The sequence below is a fragment of the Girardinichthys multiradiatus genome, chromosome 20, assembly GCF_021462225.1.
Source record: "Girardinichthys multiradiatus isolate DD_20200921_A chromosome 20, DD_fGirMul_XY1, whole genome shotgun sequence".
Taxonomy (NCBI): Eukaryota; Metazoa; Chordata; class Actinopteri; order Cyprinodontiformes; family Goodeidae; genus Girardinichthys; species Girardinichthys multiradiatus.
In genome coordinates, this window is record NC_061812.1 from 3012694 (window position 1) to 3034345 (window position 21652).

Sequence of the window (21652 nt, forward strand, 5' to 3'; positions counted from 1 at the left end):
CCTTCACCATATGTCCCATCAGCCCTGCTGACTGTTAAAATCTGTTTTACTGAGCTAGAAACTGCTGCTTTCCCCTCCTGACGTTTCTCCTCTCTGTTTGTTTCAGATTAAGGTGGTGAACGCGTTCCGTAGCTCCCTCTTTGAGGTGGAGAGCCCACATTACCGTAGCTCCATCCATAGTTTCATGGCCCATCCAGAGTTTGTGCCGCAGTCTGAGGAGGAGGCTCGGACCAGCATCATCGAGGAGGCAGGAGAGGAGTCTGGGGAGATTGAGGCCTTTCCCTAATGCTCAGCTGCGGGTGAAGGAGAAGCATCCGGCAGCAAGATCACCATCTGAGCTTCTCCTTCTTTCCCTCCTCTTCATCAGCTTCAGTCACCCTCCAGCTGGATTGTCACTCCGAGGAGGGGTGTCACGAGTCAGCTCATCCTCCCATCCTGCACACATCCATGCCCCACGCTGTTTTCCATCCTGCCTGTGATGTTGTTCAGTTTGTTTCTCCATCACCACCATCCCATCAGCTAAGGGCGGAGTCTCCTCACCAGGAACACCTCTTTCACGCTAAAATTCCCACAGAGTTCACTTGTAGAAATCTTCCTCCATTTTTCACCTCTGCATGCTGTGGTGCATTGTGGGAAAGCAGTTTGTTCATTTCCCAACATGCCGAAACACTGCCGCCTCCAGAGAGGGCTCTCTTTCCGACCTCATCCCATTTTAGCCGGGTTCTGGTTCCCGTTGTTCTGGTTTATCCGCAGCGTCCGTGTAAAGCTGATGCATGTTTCGATTAATTGTTGTTGAGTCGCATGATGACCTGTGAGTTCAGCGGTTTGGAAAACCGGCTCTGTTCAGAACTCCGTGAACTTCCTGTGTCCCATGGATGACATGAAGGAACCATCAGATGCGGTCAGCTCTGTAGGCCACTTCACTACAGTCACATTAAACAACACTAACACTTTCCCACCGCTCTTATTCAACTCTGCACAACCAGAACGGTGGGTCCAGTCGACCCGTCTGAGCTGCACTCGATCAAATGAAGCTTAAAAACCACAGGAAACATCAGAACTTGGACCTGGATTTTAATCATACGTGGATGGAGCTTCCATCTCCTCCACCGTCCCCTCAGGCCCGTCAGGAGAGCTGCTTCCTCTGTTCTCCTTCATTTCCTCCCATGGTCACAGACAGACACTAAGCTGTTTAAACACTGAGAAAGAGCTGACTGCAGTACTGATCTGTTTGTCTGATCAAAGCAGGAAGTTACTTCCAGTAAACAGGAAGTGGAGCCGTGAACGGAGTCCGGGGGAGGGGCCTGGCTGCAGATACCGAATCTGTTGGAGCTCAAAACATTTTTTATCGAGGCTTTTAAACCACTGATGGAAAGGATGGAGGGGTCCGTTCAGTGTCTGCCTCCAGGCGCTCCTGGACCGTCTGCCGTCGTTTCTTTTCCCGCGTTTGTCTGATTTCCGATGAGCTGTCAGTGACGTCACACGGCCAGCAGCGTTTATCAGTTGTTTATCACGGTTACCTGGTGACGCCGCTCTGCTGTGTTAGACAGGCGTCAGTGTGGAGGCCACGCTGAGGTTTATAGGAGACTGATGATGTCACCAGTCGGCCTGTAGAGTTATATCCACTGTGTCCCCGCCGCTCTCCGTCTCCCGCTCCGTTTTGTCTGGTAGGAAGATCGGAGCAGCGGTGCGTCTGATCCCCTCAAACAGCCATCAGCCTCTCCTGACTGAAGCGATGTGCTACTACTGCCATATTTTCCATGACTCGGTTGACCTTCTCCCCCCAACGAGCTTTTTCTAAGTACTCAGAGCCATATTTTATAGGATGTTGTTTTCCGTCATTGTTCCTGAGGCCCCACCCCCCTCTGGCCCCCTGGCCCCTTGACCCCGTCCTCCAAACACGACCAAAAAGCGAGGAGAAACTCTTCAGTTGTCACTGCCGAACCATGTTTGAAGGACCTCTCCGATGTTTACATGAAAGCGGTTTGACCCCCTTCATCCCTTCCTTTTCTCTATCTTACTGTTTAACTGAGTAGGAAACTTTCTTGCATGGTGTTCATATAAAATTCAATGTTTGTTCATTTTTTACAATTCTTCTGTATTTTTATATTAAGTACTTTTTAATATTTTGCAGATGTATGATTCTGTGTACAGGCCGAGGAGTTGGGTGAGCGTACAGAACCTGAATGATAGGAATCTGCCGTGGACTCTTTTACAGCTCCTAATATTTCTGCCACGAGTGGCGTCCGAGTCACCCGACGTTAGGGCTCCCAACCTGCAGTGACTTGTTTACTTCCTGTTGGCTGTTCACTTCCCATCATCCCCTCCGGCTTCAGTTTGATTTCTTTAATATGTTGTAATGGTTCTGACTTGGTTTGAGTCCAACATTAAACGGGAATGTATTGTTATTCTGCTAACTTCTGGGTTTGTTTGTTCACTGGATCATGTTGTGTCCGGCTCCAGACTCCTCCTCTCATCCAGAACTCCGAGTCGGTTCCTAAAACAGCCGGGTCAGTCGTCTGTTTACAGTCTCTGTGGGACTGGATCAGAGCCGGACCCACGATAACCAACACCTGAGGTTAGCGTTTAGACCCAGTCACATTTCAGTCCCCTTAGTCTGGGTCTGTCGAAGAAAACGGGGCCCAACAAAACCAGTTTATCCATCATGAGTTGAAGATGATTAATCGCGTCCAGACTGACCTTCCCAGCTGTTCCCAGCAGACCCTCATGCCAGGGATCAGAACCGAAGAACAGCAGGACTCCAGATAATCCTTTATAGGAAAGGGAAACCTTTCAGGTTGTCACAGGGAATGAGACCGGACCTTAGTGCCAACTGGGTTGGACCAGGTCCAACACCACCTCAGGCTAATTTATGTAAACCCGGTTCATCCTTTAAGTTCTGATTGAAGGAGTTAAGAATGAAAAGTTTTGTCATTCCGACGTCTGGATCTGGATCAGGATCTGGAGCCTGGAGCAGGACACAAGGTGGCGCTGCGTTCCGTACGACTTGCAGCCTACTGAGGAGAGGGCGGGACTGTTCAAGATCTCTGACATCACTTCCTCTTCCAGCTGAACTCCTGCACCTGACCAGCAGGTGGCGCTTGTGTAAATAATGTCACATAATGAATGAGGTGGGAGAGTGGACAATCAGCCAATCATCACCCAGCATAGCTTTAAGATTGTTCTGCCAAAGTTGTTTCCATCCCGCACCTCCCTCAGCCTGGTTCAGGATTGTCCCTCTGCTCTTGCCGTAGCCTCGGCTGGTCGGACCTCATCCCGGATGACCTGGCAGCAGACTGAGAACTTTGTTTGCCGCAGTTTTCCATCAGGAAGGAGCCTCTTCCGCCAAGAACCTGCTCATCCTCTGCAAAACAAACTGGAACATCACAGCTGAAAGTCATATTTACATTCGTATATATTTATCTTTGATATGTATGCGTTGATATATATCAGATTTAAATATAAAGGCAGAAATCCGGTTCTCTGTTTGAACTTTGTTGCAAAAAAGACTGAAAGTTTTAGTTCCTGTAATTACTATGATAGCCAGTTATAGGCGTTGGTGTTATTTTTGTATAAACATAATATCATCTATGTGGCATGCATGACATATATACAGACTTTGGTGGTTTAAAGCAATATGTCCGACCTGGTGCGATTGGTTCCGTCGTGTTCTGTGTAGCCAGAAAAAACCCAACAAAAAACAAGAAAAAGATTCTGCAGCTGTTCAGTATCCGTGTTCAATGTTCTGTGTTCTGCATGTTTTAGTACGGAATGAAACATCCCAAATGTTGACTCGTTTCCAACCCCAAACACACACACACACACACACACACACGGTCAGAGATTCAGCTGCACTGTGAGGTGAAAACCTTTAAATCATCTTTCTGTTCCCATCATCCCCCATCACAGCACTCAGGTTTACAGACTGTCCCTGAACTCATCACATTCTGGCTTCATCACTTCAGTCGCTCTGAAAAATAAACCTCCAACCTCTGGATCTGAGTCCAAATGTTCCCGGAAACAGAAATCACACTTCCTTTGTCAACGAGCCCCAAGATTAGTCTGACGCCAGAAATTCGCTTTATATTTTCAACAAATTATTTGCTGATTGAAGGAAAATATTTCCATTGGGTCTTCAAGATTTGTCCAGAATATCTTGGATTGTTGATTGTTTCTCCTGACTGGGGCAGCCGAACCGGTTCCTCCTGCTCCAGGTGTCAGACCAGATTCTAAGACGTCCCAGGATCCAGTGTGAGGTTCTGTTTGTGTGAAAGTTTTTATCTCCTGAAGCTTCATGGGGTCCATTTGACGCTGCGTTCCTCACTGGGAAAACTGCAAATATTCCAAGAAATCCACTTTAGGTCAAACCCAAGATTCCAATGAAATTATTATTATTATTAGGACTTTATTATAAAGAAATAAATGTTATTTGAACAATAAAGGCAGTTTTTCAGAATAAAAGTTTGTATTTGCTGTTTTATGTTGGCTCAGGTTACATTTCATTTAAAGCTGTCTGGGTCACACCATCAGACTCAGATTAGCTTCTCTGCAGCGCCACCATCTGGCTGTGACCTGCTGCTGTATTTGGTTTAGATTTGTCCGTGTGTGTGTGTGTGTGTGTGTGTGTGTGTGTGTGTGTGTCATCACTTCTGTTTGTGTCTTGTCCTCCTGTTTGCTTCGATCTATGCAACAGAATGGTCCCGTTCTCCACTTGCTTCCTCTCCTCCTCCTCTTCCTCCCTGTCCGCTCGTCTCATTGGTTCTGTGACCTTCAGTTCTCTGTACAGACAGACACACACACACACGCACGCTGATGGATGTGCGTGCGTGTGTGTGTGTGCACACACCTGGTTTTTCTTTACTCTTTTGTAAGATATGATCATGTGGAATGCCCTAGTCTTGGTGTCATGTCGTTTGAACAAAAGATGATAATCAAGCAACTGAGAACAAGTTGTTACATAAATATATATATATATATAATATATAAATATATACAAATCTATATACATAAAAATAAAGCCATTGAAATTTGAAATAAAACTTTGGGTTTGTGATTCTTTTGAAGATTATAGACTTTTTAACTTTGTGATGAATAAATGCTACTGGCAGAGGTCTTGTCTCCATGAAGACTTTCTGAGAAAATTAACACTTCCTGCAGTTCTGCAGAACTGTGGTCTGAATGCACAGATCTGCAGGTTTTCTGAAGGTCAAACAGATCAGTACCTGACCACTGAATGCTTCTACTCAGCGTAGAAATCCCTTCCTCCTTGTTCACTCTTCAGTTGTGTTAGATTTTATAATGCAGTTAATTTTAACTCTTAGCTGAGATAAAATACAGCTTCTGTGTCCGAACATTAAACTACTGCACTTTTCTCTTTAACTGTAGCCACCTGCAATTAAAGAGAATTTAAATATCCTCGATAAGCAAAACAACTCTAAGCAGATTGGGTTTTAGATGCCGGACTTAAAACATGTCATTGCTGTGTAAATGTTCACACATTTGATTAGCAACTATTTACTCAAGAATTTTAGATAAAAACGGAAGATTGGATATAGGTTTGTAATTTATTAAGTCATCTTGATCAAGCGAAGGTTTCTTAAGTAAAGGTTTAATTACAGCTAACTTAAAAGCCTGTGGTTCATATTGTAGAATATAAACTATGTGTGTAACTGGAATGTGTAGATAGAGGAAAGGGGAGTGAAAACATAGGGAGTGGAGCATAGAGAGAGGGCAAGGTCATAAATGGATGCAGGAAGGGAAGGCCGGAGACAAGACAAGCTTGCTAGAAGAAAATAACCAGAAGCACTCTTTATTTGGACCTAAGGAACTGTTATGTTATACATGAGTGACATGATATATGTATATGTTGAACACAACCTTGAGACTGAATAATAAAACAAGCTGGAAGCAGAGAGAGACCAGAGTTGTTGCTCGCAGGGGTTTTGGCTGAAGCATCTTTCTCTTCCTTCCTCTGCGCAGAGGCGAACACAAGTTTATTTCACTCTTTTGAAACCTGTGCCCAAATCAACAGAACCAGGGAAGCAGAGACGGCTTCGACAATATCCATTTACTAAGGATAGATTAATCATATCTAAAATTGGGCTGGTAATCTATGGAGTTAAATTTGTCTCAATATTATTCAATCAATCAAAAAAACTAATCTCAATCAAAAAATATTAAGTTGTGATCAAAACTTTCAGAGTTTTTTCTCACAAAGAGAAAAAAGTTATTTGCAAAACATAAACTTTTATTTGCGCAGATCAAAAACCTTTGGTTACGAGTCTCGCTTTTTTGGTTTTGACGCTCTCTGTTTTTGGTTGAACTCAAAGAATTTTGAGTTCTGGAAACATGAACATTCTGGGCGGGGCCTAAAGATGAACGATGTAAGACGTTCCCCTATTGGTTAGCGCTGACTAAAGCAGCAGACTCTGATCCCCCGCATCTCTGAACTTCTGCTCGAACTGCAGGGTTTGCAGCGTCGCTTCAGTGAGGAGACATCAACTGTACAGAAGAAAACTGAGACGAGAGTCAGAAATACGTGGTGACGTCAGCCGACACCAGCTCTCTCTTAAAGATTAGCGTCGCGCATACATGGTGCATTACGGTAATGGAGCAGAAAGGATCAGATCCTGGCAACGGTTGAGAAAATAAGAGGAAAACAGAAAAGTAACCTACAGAACATTTATATTAATTAAATTTTTACAACTTTCACATTCATGTTTTATGTAAAAGAATAAATATTTAATATTTTACTGTACAGTTTTGGAGAAATATCTTGTCAAAATACCTCAAAATGCTCAACCATTATATGCATTTGTCCCACTTTCAGGAATTTATTTCTCCAAAACCATGAGAGGTGACAACACAATCTCTTCAGATTATATTAGAGGGTCATCTATATTATAACCAGAATTAGTATTTAATAATTTTACTGTAGGTTTCTGGAGAAATACACAACTACTCCAACAAAGTACCACAAACGCTTCTTTTTGGTGAGATCGATGAGATCCTGGGAAGTGGTCTGGACAGGTTAAAGTTCAAGAGCATCCAGATCTCCTCTGACCTCTCCTGGACCGGAAACGCCCCTCGCCTGTTGAAGAAGGTACAACAACAGCTCTTCTTCATCTCCTCAGCGGCTTACAGATGTCTGCGGCTTTAGTCAGCGCTAACCAATAGGGAAACGTCTTACAGCGTTCGTCTTTAGGCCCCGCCCAGGATGTTCATGTTTCCAGAACTCAAAATTCGTTGAGTTCAACCAAAAACAGAGAGCGTCAAAACCAAAAAAGCGAGACTCGTAACCAAAGATTTTTGATCTGCGCAAATAAAAGTTTATGTTTTGCAAATAACTTTTTTCTCTTTGTGAAAGTTTTGATCACAACTTAATATTTTTTGATTGAGATTAGTTTTTTTTTATTGAATATTATTTTTTTTTTTTGATTGAGATTAGTTTTTTTTTATTGAATATTATTTTTTTTGATTGAGATTAGTTTTTTGTTTGATTGAATAATATTGAGACAAATTTAACTCCATAGTAATCAGAGGGAACACTTCCTTAAATAATTTGGTTGGGATTGGGTCTAACATACAAGTTGAAGGTTTAGATTAAGCTAATGTTTCTGATAACTCAGGAAGCTTCAAGGGTCTTTTTATACAACAGTAAGATATTTTTCCAGATTAAGTAAGAATCCCCTAGGTGTGTAGAGCACCATTTTCTCTCCAATGTTCTAACATTGTGCTTTAAAGTACGTAGCTCTGAACTAAACCAGGGAGCTAGCCTCCTATGAATAATTACCTTCTTTTTCAAGGGGGCTGCATTGTCTAATGCATCACGCAATGAGAAGTAACATCATGAACAAGAGAATCAATCTATGAAGGGGAAGAAATTAAGTTACTGCCCTCCACTGTGTTTTTCTGTGATAATGAGGAAATGAAAAATGCAATAGATTCTTTAAAGGTTGTTACAGCATTGTCTGATAATTATAAGTACTCAGGGGAGGAGTACTCAGTTAAACTTAGAGGTTTTTTTTAAAAACAGTCAGACAGGACAGGGTTATGAGGAAATACAAGGTCAGCACAAGGTCCAGAGTATGAAGACAAAAGTGGGTAGGTCTACAGATGTTTTGAGCAAAGCCAATTGAGTCTGAGGCCACATTAAAGGCTATTTTTAGGCTATTTCAGTGTCAACATGAATGTTAGATATTCAGAAGAATTGTGGCTATTGGCCTGAGATTAATCAACAGACCTGACTGAAAGATAGTTGCTACTCCTCCTCGCCCAGTATTTTACAGTCTTCAAAAAGTTCTGATCTATGCTGATTAAATTGAAAACCTGTTAATCAGTGACTTTTATAGCTGCTCAAATGTTGAATTCTGGACTTTGGAATAAGACAGATGTTACAGGTGAAGCACCATTTTTAATAGGTTTAAACTCCACCCCTAACCTGACACGCCTGAACTAAAGCAGGAAGCAGTTTGTGATTGTTGGTCCCTGCAGAGACTCACAGACGATCAGATCTACCTTCAGACCAAACCAGCAGCTTCCTCTGAGTGAGTCCAGCTGCAGGAGAGGAGCTTCTGTAAGGAGTGTCTGAAGAACTGGTGGAGAGAGAAACCAGTACAAGAGTGTCCAGTTTGTAAGACAATATCATTTACCAAAGATCCTCCCTGTAACCTGGTTCTGAAGAACCTGTGTGAGACCTTCTTACAGCAGAGAGACCAGAGAGCTTAAGAGGATCTCTGCAGTCTGCACTTTGAGAAGCTCAAACTCTTCTGTCTGGACCATCAGCAGCCAGTGTGTGTCGTCTGCAGAGATTCAGAAAAACACACCAAGCACAGATTCAGACCCATCAATGAAGCTGCTCAGCAACACAAGAAGAACCTTCAGGAAACTCTGGAACCTTTGAAGAAGATCCTGAAGCTCAGGAAGAAAGTTCAAGAGGACTTTAATCAGACAGCAGAACACGTGAAGGTCCAGGCCCGACACACAGAGAGGCTGATTAAGGAGCAGTTTAAGAAGCTTCATCAGTTTCTAACAGAGGAAGAGGAGGCCAGGCTGGCTGCACTGAGGGAGGAAGAGGAGCAGAAGAGTGGGATGATGAAGGAGAAGATGGAGGCTCTGAGCAGAGAGATAACAGCTCTTTCAGCCACAGTCAGAGCCACAGAGGAGGAGCTGAGAGCTGAAGACGTCTCCTTCCTGCACAACTACAAGGCTGCAGTGGAAAGAGTCCAGCGCTGCCCCCTGCTGGATGGTCCACAGCTGCCCTCAGGAGCTCTGATAGACCAGGCCAAACATCTGGGCAACCTGGCCTTCAACATCTGGAGCAACATGAAGAACATGGTGTCCTACACTCCTCTCATCCTGGACCCAAACACTGCTGGTTCAGAACTCTTCTTGTCTGAAGATCTGACCAGTGTGACTGAAGGAGAGGAACAAAAGCTTCCTGGTAATCCAGAGAGGTTTGATGACTGGTGGCGTTCTGTCCTGAGTTCTGAGGGCTTTAACTCAGGGAACCACAGCTGGGATGTTGATGTTGGAGACAGTGGAGGCTGGATGCTTGGTGTGATACCAGAGTCTGTCCAGAGGAAGAGAATCATAGTCTGGATGGTTGTCTATATGGTTCTATGAAGGTAGATACTCAGCATGGTCTCCAGCAGCTCCTCGCACAGTTCTCTCAGTACAGAAGAAGCTCCAGAGGATCAGAGTGAATCTGGACTGGGACAGAGGAAAGCTGTCCTTCTCTGATCTGGACACTAACACACACATACACACCTTCACACACACCTTCACTGACAAGATGTTTCCATGCTTCACCACTCTGGATAAAGTACAAATCTTCCGCTGTAAAATCTCAGCGATTAAGCAGCAGCTCTGATTTTTTCAGCATAAAGAAAATAAATCTGTGCTTGGTGTGATACCAGAGTCTGTCCAGAGGAAGGGAGACTTGCATTGTTTTATGTAGGTAAATACTCAGCATTGTCTCTACCAAAAATGGACTAAATGTCCCACATTCTTGATTTTTGGATCATAAACACTTCTTATAATGAATAACATCTCCTAGAATCTATGATTTAGATACTAAGGCTCCAGGGGTCTCCATCCTTCACATCCTGTCTGCGAGCTCGTCTGACCCACAAACAGATCAGAACATAAGATGAGGTTCTAAAATACATCATCAATCGTGTCTGAATAACAAACTAATGTTCTTCACAGAAAAGGTCATAAAATCTCAACCAATTTTTTTGTCACAAAGCATTTATCCTCAGATAAAATCACTGTGGATTGGATTTCATTTAGGGGAATCAGAGTAAAGGGGGCTGAATGGAAATCTGAAAAGAAATTGTCTCTGACCACAAAGAGTGGTAGATGATCACATGAATTATTAATCCAGTTATTGTATTGTAAGATTATTAAATATGTAATCTAATAATGTGGCACTGTTGGATGTGATCCTGCGGGGAAAAGGACATGGCATTAATGAACTCTTCAGTAGGTTTTATGATTGTTTGAGTTAAGCAGATCAATATTAAAGTTGGCCACCAGTTTTCTTAGTTCCCCTGAATGCAGGGGGAGTGTCTGGGTGGTTTCCGGGCTTTGTTAACCAGGCTGGTGGCAGATGGGAAAAAACTGTTCTTGTGGCGTGAGGTTTTGGTCCGGATGGACCGCAGCCTCCTGCCAGAGGGGAGAGTCTCAAAGAGTCTGTGACCGGGGTGGGAGGGATCAGCCAGAATCTTCCCTGCCCGCTTCAGGGTCCTGGAGGTGTACAGTTCCTGGAGCGACAGTAGACTGCAGCCAATCACCTTCTCAGCAGACCGAATGACACGCTGCAGCCTGCCCTTATCCTTGGCTGTAGCAGCGGCGTACCAGATGATGATGGAGGAGGTGAGGATAGACTCAATGATGGCTGTGTAAAAGTGCACCATCATAGTCTTTGGCTGGTTGAATTTCTTCAGCTGCCGCAGGAAGAACATCCTCTGCTGGGCTTTCTTGATGAGGGAGCTGATGTTTGGCTCCCACTTGAGATCCTGGGAGATGATGGTTCCCAGGAAGCGGAAAGATTCCACAGTGTCAATTGTGGAGTCACAGAGGGTGATGGGGGCAGGTGGGGCTGGGTTCTGCCTGAAGTCACAACCATCTCCACTGTCTTTAGAGCGTTGAGCTCAAGGTTGTTCTGGCTGCACCAGTCCAACAGATGGTCCACCTCCCATCTGTACGCAGGACTCGTCACCATCAGAGATGAGTCCGATCAGGGTGGTGTCGTCCGCAAACTTCAGAAGCTTGACAGACTGGTGACTGGAGGTGCAGCTGTTGGTGTACAGGGAGAAGAACAGAGGAGAGAGAACACAGCCTTGGGGGGAACCGGTGCTGATGGTCAGGGAGTCAGAGACATTGCTTCCCCAGCCTCACGCGCTGCTTCCTGTCAGACAGGAAGTCAGTGATCCACCTGCAGGTGGAGTCGGGCACACTCAGCTGGGAGAGCTTCTCCTGGAGCAGAACTGGGACAATGGTGTTGAAGGCAGAGCTGAAATCCACAAACAGGATCCTGGCATAGGTTCCTGTGGAGTCCAGGTGCCGGAGGATGAAGTGAAGGACCATATAAAACAGACCCCAAATGTGATCAAATAAACACTGAATAAAGTTACAGCCTAAATTATTCTTATCTGGCAGATCTAGATTCAATGAGATTTTATTTCAATCAAGAAGTATAGAAACTTAAAAAATATAACAATGTGTGAGTTTTAAAAAATCTATTTCATTTTATTAGAATGGTATGCTCAAAATTATTTGAACTTCTCAATACTGAAAGTTAAAAGTGTTCCTGATTTAAAGCACTGCAGCCCAGTTTATAAGTGCTGACCAGCTTTTCTACATCTTTCTAAAGGTATTTTGACATTTGTCTTTGGAGCAGAGTCATGCAGGCTGGAAGTATCCTACCATCATCTCTTCTAACATCAGGTTTCCTATTTTATTTTCCACAGCTATCCTTAGATTATGATTAGTGGTCTTTGTATTTTGAAGTCTTTCTGTCCTAATCTAGCACAAAGTCAGCAGAAAATTTCCACTGTTTTTTGGGGAAACAGACTCTATCATACTCAGCCTGCCAGGATTTGTACCCCCATCCGTGGCGTCACAGTCCAGCCTTGTTCCCTTGGATAAGAGGAAAGGGGCCCCCTGTGTCTCCGTGGAGTCCATCAGGTAGGGTGATGGCTCATAGATCAGCAGATCGTTAAAGATTTAACTTTGATTAAAGTTTAGCACCACTAAGCGACTACTGTAGGCCACGCCCACTTTCAATTCCATTAAAATCCCCACATTTTAATTGGGGGACAATTTTGATTAGTTTTCAAAATGTGTTGGTCCCCAAAAAGCCGCAAAGAGGCAGAAGATTAAATAAAGCGGCCGTCGTGACTAATTTAGGACCGCGGCCCGCTGCTCGACTCCCCCCGTCGCCATTAGTTGGTTCTGTGAGCAGGTTTCATACGACCTTGGGTCATGTCCAGTTCTGCCTTCAAAATCTGACCTTCCTGATGGAAGCTTCCTGTTAAAGATTCCCTGTGGTGTCTCAAAATGTCAATTAAAATGACCTCATTAGACAAAGGTTGAAACTTCTAGACTGTCACTGAGGGCCATTTAACACAGACACGCGTGATGTTGTCCTCGGTGGGCGTGGCTAAAGTGATGTCATCAATTGAACATACCAACATGTCTAAAGGTGCATTCACACCAAACGCGATTTCTGCGAATTTTTCGCCTCATTTGTGTGCTTTTGCCCGCTTCACATTCCGCGTGAACTCCGCGTTGACATTCGGCAACAAGCGGCAACACTTCGCCGCGTCATCAAAGAGGAGGAGCTTCCATTTGCTGCTTGCTGGTTTCAACTGAACATGCTGGACATGGATTTCACGGATAATCACGGTGTTTTACCTGTGGAGAGCCAAAAAACGCCACCGACATCAATGTCCCTGGGTTCACCAGATTCTTCAGGGACGGGAACAGTTCGGAGATTACCACCACCTACTCCAGGAGCTGCGTCTGGATGACGGTCGATTTCAGCGGTACTTCCGTCTATCCAGGACCCAGTTCGAAGATCTGCTGCCCCGCGTTGGGAGATGAATCGGCCTCCGGGACGCCAACTACCGGCGACCGCAGTGAAGCCAGCCCGAAGCCGGACACTCAAGCTCCGCGGAGCCAGCGGCATCCAGCCCACGGCCGATCCGAGTCAGGCACCCAGATTTCGGCTAGCTGCTCTCTGTTGCTCCCTTTCTGACGCGCAGTGGTTCACTAGAGACTGTCAATAAGTTTCCGTACCAAACAATCGTGGAAAATCTGAGTGCCTGAATCGGATCAACCGTGAGCTAGATGCCGCTAACTCCGCAGAGCTTGAACATCCAACTTCAAACTAACTTCACCGCGGTTTACTGGCGCTGTATCCCCCCTGCTGAACACCTGTCCATCTGTCTTCGGTGAGTAAATAAATCTCAACTCAGTAAAACAAACTGCCGATTTTTAATGTCCACATCTCCTAAATATAAGATATTTGTGCCTAAACATAACCAGGTCCTTTCTGTACTTGTCTCAGTAAAAGTAATTAGTTGAGTCATACAACTCTGGCTTGCCGCACACAGCCACTATGATCTGGTCCTCCATCATTGACAACTGCTTCTTCTCCGCTTTGGTCCTTCACCCTACGTCACAGCTACATCCAGTCCCTGACGTGACACGAATTTAGGAAAAAGTTCAGATTTTTCAACTCGTCCATCGCTCCGCTCCGCGCCGCTCCTGAACACGCCTCTACATAGGGATAACATGTAAATTGGCCGCTCCTTTCGCAGAAATCCCGTTTGTTGTGAACGCACCTTAACAGTCATCCACGATGAAGCACACAAAATTTGGTGCTGATCCAATAATGTATCAGGGAGATACATTGACTCATTGAGTTGAGTTAAATCCTAATATAATCCAATGGAGCGGTTTGGTGGTTCACAGAGTTCACTGAAATCCAGTTTGGAGCAAATCGGATCATACATGTGTGACTTGGAGCCAACTGTGAACATCGAGACATTGAAATTTGCCACGTCCACGCAGTTTGATGCAGCAAAAAACTTCTGATAACTTTTGATCCTGATGTCTTGAGAATACATTGAGTGATTTTGAAATAAGTCAAAAGCTGTAGGAGGAATTTGCTCAGATACGATGTGTGTAAACAAAATGGCCGACGTCCTGTGGAGTTTGGACCATGGCTACAGGAGTTCCTTAGAAGCTACATATGTGTACCAAATTTAATAATCCTCAAAGTGTGGGCAGATTTTCTAAAATGTTCTGTAGGGCAGTGAGGAAGGCCACGCCCACCAAATATTTCACTGGATCCCTTTTCTCTGGACTCAGATCGATCATATTAAATTTGATGAGGATCAGATGATATATGTGGAAATTAGAGCCAAACGTATGGCCACGGCGTGACATCTCACGCCGCCACGGCGTCACACACCCTCCACAGTACCCACTCTGTGTTCCAAGCGAAGTTAGACCAACTTGTTATCGGCCTTTCCAAGTGAAAAAGTGACTTCCTGTTCTTAGAAGGTGTGGCTTAGATGATGTCATTTGACCACATAGCTTCGTTGGTCACCTGATCAGTCATACCAGGTTTGGTCTGATTCAACCTTTCTATATTAAAGCTGCAGCTGTTTGAATTTTTTGGCGAGTAGTTCAAGTTCGTGGTCCGGCCACGCCCCCTAAACAGGCTCAAAACTCAGGATTATGAGAATTTTTAATCCCTCAGGCCTTAAACTTATATTGACCAAATATGAAGCCAGTAGCTCATAATCCCAAGGAGGAGGAGTTAAAGTTCAACATGTAGGAAACGTCAGAAACAATGACCCTTTGACCCAAAATGGCCGACTTGCTGTTGATTAAAGCTATATAACTTTTTTAGTGATTTGAAGAGATCTACCGGGGAACCAAATTTCAAATCTCTACGATTTACCAGTTTTCCTATATCACTTTAGGGGGCGCTGTAGAGCCGTTTGGCCACGCCCATTTTCCATTCCATTAAAATCCTATAATTTCACACCAGGGACAATTTTCAGTGAACTTTGGTAAGTTTTTGAATATGTTAAGGACTCCAAAAAGCTGCTTCATTTTAGAGAAAGCGCTCCGCTGCTCGGGTCTAAATATCTTCCATGTTTCTCTGAAAGCTGAACTGAAGGCTGCTGGAGTTTTATGATTTCTTGTCCCACTTAAATGTCAACAAATGTTAATATCAGACAAAAATAACCAGAGTAAAAACAGAAAGAGGTTTTTAAATGATGACTTTAAGAGGAAAACATCTATACAACCCAACCAGAACATTCCTGCTTGTTCCTTGTGTTCATAACTGGTAGCAGGTCTCCACCATCACTGTGGAGGAGTTTTAACCCTCTCTGTAGTCCCTTCAGTGAAGAGGTCTGGGTCTCCTCTCAGCAGGATGTGGGCCTCCTGATTTCCTCTGAACATCACAATCATGCATTCAGTTATACTTTGAAACATCTCATCCTGATGATCTTCATGGACTAACTGTGGAGAAATCCCAACCATACGGTCAGTTTTTGGCTTTGGAGACATGATCCATCAGAGTTGATCATTAATGTCCCAGAATCCTTCATTCTTCTCACGGTAATGTTTGATCATTGCTGAACATCAGAGATGAAGATCAGTTTCCAGACTGGATGGAGGAAACATGACTTTTATTTTTATTCAGTGAAAGATTTCACACAGAACTGAGACATGATCATCATCTCTGACCAGGGCACCACCTCCTCTTCCTCATCACTCCTGCTCCTTTACAGGCATCATCACCATCACCTCCCCCTCCATCACCACTTTGTCCTTCACAGAGCACGTCACGGCGATGAAGGCAAACGACATCTTGATTTTACGAACCTCTGCTTCGGCCAGAACCTCTTCTCCGACGTAGAGCGGCGCCGGGTAGCGTATCTCTTGGTACAGGAAGACGCAGCCGGGGCCGGGCATCTTGGTGCCGAGCACTGCAGAGATCAGGCCGTTGATGAGGATGCCGTGCACGATGGGCGCCTCGAAGGACGTGGTGCTGGCGTAGGCCGGGTCCACGTGGAGAGGGTTGGTGTCGCCCGTCAGCCTGGCGAACAGCGCCACGTCACGGGATGAGAACGCCTTAGTGATGGAGGCTCGCTGGCCGACGTGGAGCAGCCGTCTGAGGGAAGGAGCCACTGAGAAGGAGGAGGGGCGGAGCCTGTTGAACGCTGTCCAAGCGAAGGTCATCCTGCTTCAGTCCAGATGCAGGTCACGACTGTTTCCTGTCAGCGCCAGAAGGAACGGAGACACCTGAAGGCACCATGAGAGGACAGAGTCAGCTGTTTTCTGTTTACGGTTCTTCTGGACAAAAAGTCTCGACCCGGTTTATTTCTACCCAACATGTCTGATCCACAACAAACTCCACATTAAAAAGCTTCTTTAATAACAACTAAAAGCCCAATAATTGGTTCAGAGTAGCAGCTTCAATCAGAAACAATTTATCACCAACATTTAATATATTTATGATTAAAATGAATCAAATATGTAATTAATTAAACATCACAACAATATAATAAATCATTTCTTATATAAATTACATATTGCTCAAATAAATTCCCATTAATAAGTGAAAAAAGCAGCTGTTTTTTTTTCTCCATTTGGCCAAATTATTCTGGTTCTTTTTGTACCATAATTATACATTTTTTGTTTAATATTTTAAATGTCGGAAATAAAAATGTTTGCCTTAAAAATAAACGCACAGAACTTTACGTAGGATAATTAAATAGAGAAATGGTTTCCTGTTTCTGCAGAACTGAAGCTGGAACTCACATCAGAAACTTAGTTTCAGAACATGCAGCTCAGGTTCTGCATCAGTATCAGAAATCCAGCCCAGAACATGGATCCAAGTTGTTCTGTCTTGTTCTTTTAGCAAGATGGTTCAGTTTCACTCAGTCGGGTCCATTTCTGATCTGCGTGTCTGCAGTGAGCCAGAGGAGCGACCCGAGCTGAATGTTGGCACCACAGATACTCTGGGAGGGGCTGCAATGTTTTCACAGCTGATAGAAGCTTTAATGACAACCATGAGTTCAGTTCTGAGCTGATCCTCAAAGAGCTGAAAACTTGTGAGCAGAACCGGAGAAAAGCTTCGTCCTCAGCTGATCAGATAATGGTCAAAACATCCGTTTATATCGGCTGAGAACAAGATGCTTCAGAGGAATAAAACAGACGCAGACCGAGTTCAGGAAGGAAACGATGAACAGGGCAGAAAACTGAAACTGTTCAGTTAACCATAAACAGTCAGCCGTCGTGACCTCGCCCCATGAGGTCAGAGGGGGTTCACTGAAGCTTGGACTGAAAAAACTTCACGAACACAGACCTCTTTGGTGGCCAAACGTATGAAGAGCAGCTTGAAGGTATAGTTAAAAACGATTGGTGACTTTGCAGAGCTGAACAGCTGCTGTTGATCATGTGACCGTTCTGTCTGGTATCGGACAATCATCTTGATGCTTTGGACCCGTATTTGTTAAGCTGATAAAATAATGTAATAAATAGAATAAAAAAAATGATTCAACCATGGCTTTGGGATATGCATGGTTCCCTGGTCCGATGTATGAATGCAGGTGGTTCCACAGGTTTGGCCCGACCACTGAGGATGCTCGGTCAGCTCTATGTTTCAGCTGTGATCTGGGAGACTTTAATACCAGTTGGTTTGTGGACCTTAAAGTTCTGCAATAGTTCAGACGGATATGATGGTGCCATATCATTAGGATTAGAAATAAAATGTTAAACTGGATCCAGGAAGCAGTGCAGAGAGGTCAACGTTGGACTGATGTAGCGTCGAGACCGTTGAAGTAGAAGCTGAACTACCAGCACACCGATGTCCCAGATGGAGCGTCGGACGCCACCGATCACCTGACTCTGGCCAAACGGATCAAGCTCGGAGACAAAGTGTTGCTTTAAATATGCGCTGGAGCTTCAGCTTTAAGTAGACACGATACCAGCTGATGTTTGGATGAACACTTTCACTTAGTAAATCAGAAATAAACCGACGTTTGATTAATAATACATTTAATTCTTTATTCACGTCAGACTTTTAAGAAGTTTTAAAACTGATGGATTTATAAAAGTTTAAATAATGAAAATAGTTGAACTTTGCTAGATTTTCACTACATTTTGCGGACATATTTACGGTATTTTTAAATAATAATAATGATCGCTATGGCAACCATTTTAGATCTGATTCTAAACACACGACGTTTTAAATGTTACTGCTTTATAATTGCAGACCAAGCTGTTCACCTGAATCCCCTCAACATACAGTCATTCAGTTCTGCAGAGGCCCGGTACCGAGACCTTCATCTGATTCAGGTGTGTTGTAGGAGGGATGCATCTAGAAACTTCTTCAGGACCTGGACCTGCTGTACACCGTGTCTCGCTGCAGAGTCTAAATAAAGTTAGCCGGACCCCAGGATAATCCTGCATCCCCGTATCATAGCAACATGATCTTTTAGTTCGATTTTAAACAACATTTGTTGTGATAAAAAAGGACCGCTTTCTATTGGTTCTGGGTCACATCAAATAAAAGTCAAACTGACAGGCGAGCTAAATTTGACTATGATGGCATTAACGAATGAGATAACAGCATGGATCTGCTGACCTGCAGAACCCTGAAGGCACAGGCCTGGTTCTGGTAGGATCCCTGCAGGGTCAAGGAGCTCCACAGCTTCACCAAACCTCTGAAATAAAAACACACAGATGAAGAAGCAGCTTTTACATGTGGTGTAAACTTCCTTCCATGACGGGTACCTGCTGTGAACACGCAGCAGAGCGCTCAGCGTTTCCTCGTCGTACTTCAACACGTCCACCTCCAACGCAGCTCCAACCTGAAGCACAGTAGTAGAAGAAGGATCAGGACTGAGCGCCTCAAACACGCAACATGAATAACTCAGCAAATCTGAATCCCTCCAAGCTGTCTGCAGCGCCCCCTGCCTGTGATTTTAACTGTAGTGATCACACCTCTCCGTGGAGACCCCTCAGGCAGCTGACGATGAAGCGCTTCAGTTCGACGGCACTCACTCTGGTCGACTCAACCTCCAGCAGCCTGAACACAGCATCAAGACGTCTGGAAGGATGTGACCCAATACAGGCAGAACCAGAACAAACAGAACCCAGAGACCCACTTACAGGCGGACCTTGAGGTAATGATGCGGTGAAGCGTTCTTCAGCACGACTCGTTGGTAACCAGGAGGTTCTGCCTTCTCACCGTCAGGTTTCATTTTACTTTCCATTTCATTTTCTGCAGCTTGAGAAGACTGAAGAAGACAAAAGGTCACTGGAGGCCACTTTTAGGTCACATGATGGAAACCTGAAGAGATCACAACCAATGGGCTGCTGACCAGAACTAATCTGACCAAGGACCGCCCACTCAAATACTCATGTTTATTCCACCAGTCAGTGAACGCACCACGGCTCTTCTGTTAAAACAAACATCAGCCGATACCGATGTTAACGCCGATATATCAAGCATCCCTCATCATTTATTTTCCCTGACCTCTTCATCATCATCGACTATGACATCACATATTTAAAGTTCTCGGTGGACAACTTCTCCACCAGAACAGTGAGATGTTGCACCAATAAACTCTGAAGAATACAAACACAACTTTAAGTCCAGATTAGAGACATCTAGAAGAACCTGGAGCAGCTCAGGGAATCAGAATATCGTTCCTCATTTCAGAAAGAGAAACACTTTAACCTTTTATTTATTTCTGGCTTTCAGAGAATAAAAACTCAAAATTCAGAGTCAGACTTCTGAAAGGTTTGGTTATTTCTATGCACTCAGTACCTGGTCTGGGCTCCTTTTGCATGAATTACTGCATCAATGCAGCGTGGCATGGAGATCAGCCTGAGGTTGCTGTGATAGTGACCTTCAGGTCATTTTCATTGTTGGTTCTGGTGTCGCTCATCTCCTCTTGACAGAACTCCATAAATTCTCTATGAGGTTCTGGTCAGCCCAGTTTGCTGGCCAGCCAAGCACAGTACCACTATGGTCATTGGACCAGCTTTTGATACCTTTGACAGTGTGGGCCGGTACCAAGTCCTGCTGGAAAATGAAATCAGTATCTCCATAAAGCTTGTCTAAAATGTCCTGCTAGATGGCTGTGGACTTCAGAAACCCCAGTGGACCAGAACCAACAGATGACATGGAACCCCAAATCATCACTGACTGTAGAAACTTCACACTGGACCTCAAGCAACGTGGATTCTGTTCCTCTCCTCTCTTCCTCCAGACTCTGGGACCTTGATTTTCAAAGGAAATGTAGAATTTACTTTAATCTGAAAACAGGACTTTGGACCACTGAGCGTCCTTCAACAGTTCTTGTTGGGCTGAGGAGAACAGTTCTTGTTCTCCTCAGCCCAGGTAAGATGCTTGTAGGCCAGGTGTAGGATCAATCTGCGTGTAGTTGATCTTGATGCGCCAATTCCAGCCTTGGTCCACTCCTTGTGAAGCTCCACCAAAGTCTTCAATGGATTTTGCTTGACAATCTCAAGGCTGTGGTTATCCATGTTGCTGGTGCAACCTTTTCTACCACACTTTTTCCTTCCACTCAACTTTCTATGAATATAGTATTTAACCGATTTATAATAACCTAATTTTCTGAGACACTGAATTCTGGGTATTGATTATATTTAAGCCATAATCATCAAAATGTGGTCAGAGATGATGAAGAAAACTGGTTTTAAGATGGTTGTTGTGGAAGACATCTTTTCTCCAGTTCAAGTTTTTGGCCATTTTTAGTATTTTAGATTTGAACTAGAGCGGATTAAAGGAATCCTGGAGAAGTTAATGCAGTTAATGTTAAATTAGAATTAATTAAGCTGAAGCCAACTTCAGCGTCTTGCCACAAACTGCATAAAACCTGAAACACTCAATGACCAACAAACCGGGGTCACGTCCTCTGAGCTCAGAGAGCTTCTAGTGGAGTAATGAAGACCAGGAAGGAGAACCACGGAGCTCCGAGCTGCTTCATGGTCACCAGAACCCACCAGATCTTTGTTTGCTGACAGAGGACCATGTTTCTACTCACCATCTTACAACTCCGTCAAACGGCCACTGCTGCGTGCTTTCTCTGCCGCCATTAGTCAACGACGCATGCGCACTTCATAAATCTTTGTGAGCAAGAGGTGTCACTCTGTCACAAATAACGGACTTCCTGATTGGTTTCTGCGATCCAAGCTAACGTGGCAGGGTGGTTGAAGTATTTTGAATTTACATGAGCTGAAGCTTATGTTAGGAGCTAAAATTAGATTTTGTTCGTTTATATCAAATATTTTTGGCCAAACTAGTTTTCTCGGTTCTTTTTTAATGCTTGCAAATCTGCTTCAACCCAAATTATTTTAGCTAGACAAAAAAAAAATGTATACGCTCAGAACGACTGAACTGTACACCAGACATAAAAAGCGATCATTAAATCTAACAAAATGTCAATTAAGGATCTAAAAACATCCTAAAGTTGTTCAGTACCTCATGCATGCTGGTTGTCTGATAATTATGCAACTTTAAAAGAACAGAGTGGTACATCTTGAATATTTTAACTACTCTTTGAATGTTTTAAAACGGCATCTG

At 44.1% G+C, this 21652-nt stretch overlaps 3 protein-coding genes and 1 pseudogene across 10 annotated transcripts in view; 2 read left to right on the forward strand and 2 right to left on the reverse strand.

Annotated features, from left to right (window-relative positions):
- The window catches only part of LOC124856800 (plasma membrane calcium-transporting ATPase 2-like), a 95020-nt gene extending 90559 nt beyond the window's left edge, over positions 1 to 4461 (forward strand). For 4 of the 7 annotated variants that reach the window (XM_047347635.1, XM_047347639.1, XM_047347637.1 and 1 more), the window contains one exon: positions 107 to 245. In XM_047347635.1, the coding sequence (XP_047203591.1) occupies positions 107 to 111 (5 nt within the window). In that variant the 3' untranslated portion in view covers positions 112 to 245. Of the gene's footprint in view, positions 1 to 106 lie in introns of all 7 variants that reach the window. The other 3 variants (XM_047347641.1, XM_047347638.1, XM_047347640.1) reach the window with 1 other exon arrangement.
- LOC124857440 lies at positions 659 to 9927 on the forward strand (annotated as a pseudogene).
- Positions 9928 to 15288: 5361 nt separating this feature from the next.
- Positions 15289 to 16272, reverse strand: LOC124856782 (hydroxyacyl-thioester dehydratase type 2, mitochondrial-like). The gene has a single exon (XM_047347605.1). The coding sequence runs from the start codon at positions 16270 to 16272 to the stop codon at positions 15802 to 15804; it is 471 nt and encodes a 156-aa protein (XP_047203561.1). The 3' UTR covers positions 15289 to 15801.
- Positions 16200 to 21245, reverse strand: rpp14 (ribonuclease P/MRP 14 subunit). 2 transcript variants are annotated; one of them, XM_047347607.1, is made up of 6 exons: positions 21114 to 21245; positions 19210 to 19390; positions 19042 to 19126; positions 18832 to 18908; positions 18683 to 18761; positions 16200 to 16335 (listed from the first exon to the last, which is right to left on the reverse strand). In XM_047347607.1, the coding sequence occupies exons 2-6, from the start codon at positions 19311 to 19313 to the stop codon at positions 16279 to 16281; spliced, it is 402 nt and encodes a 133-aa protein (XP_047203563.1). In that variant the 5' UTR covers positions 19314 to 19390; positions 21114 to 21245; the 3' UTR covers positions 16200 to 16278. The 2 variants fall into 2 exon arrangements, with proteins under 2 accessions (XP_047203563.1, XP_047203562.1); XM_047347606.1 differs by having other exon boundaries at positions 19210 to 19337; positions 21114 to 21240.
- Between the last annotated feature and the right edge of the window lie 407 nt (positions 21246 to 21652).

Bases quoted from the DNA above. Each gene is read 5' to 3' on its own strand.
- LOC124856782 (XM_047347605.1), bottom strand. From the start codon at position 16,272: ATGACCTTCGCTTGGACAGCGTTCAACAGGCTCCGCCCCTCCTCCTTC.
- rpp14 (XM_047347606.1), bottom strand. The intron at 19,127-19,209 runs GTAAGTGGGTCT...TGCTGTGTTCAG, and splicing joins CATTACCTCAAGGTCCGCCT to GCTGCTGGAGGTTGAGTCGA. The intron at 16,336-18,682 runs GTCAGCAGATCC...TGGTGCCTTCAG, and splicing joins GTGCCTTCAGGGTTCTGCAG to GTGTCTCCGTTCCTTCTGGC.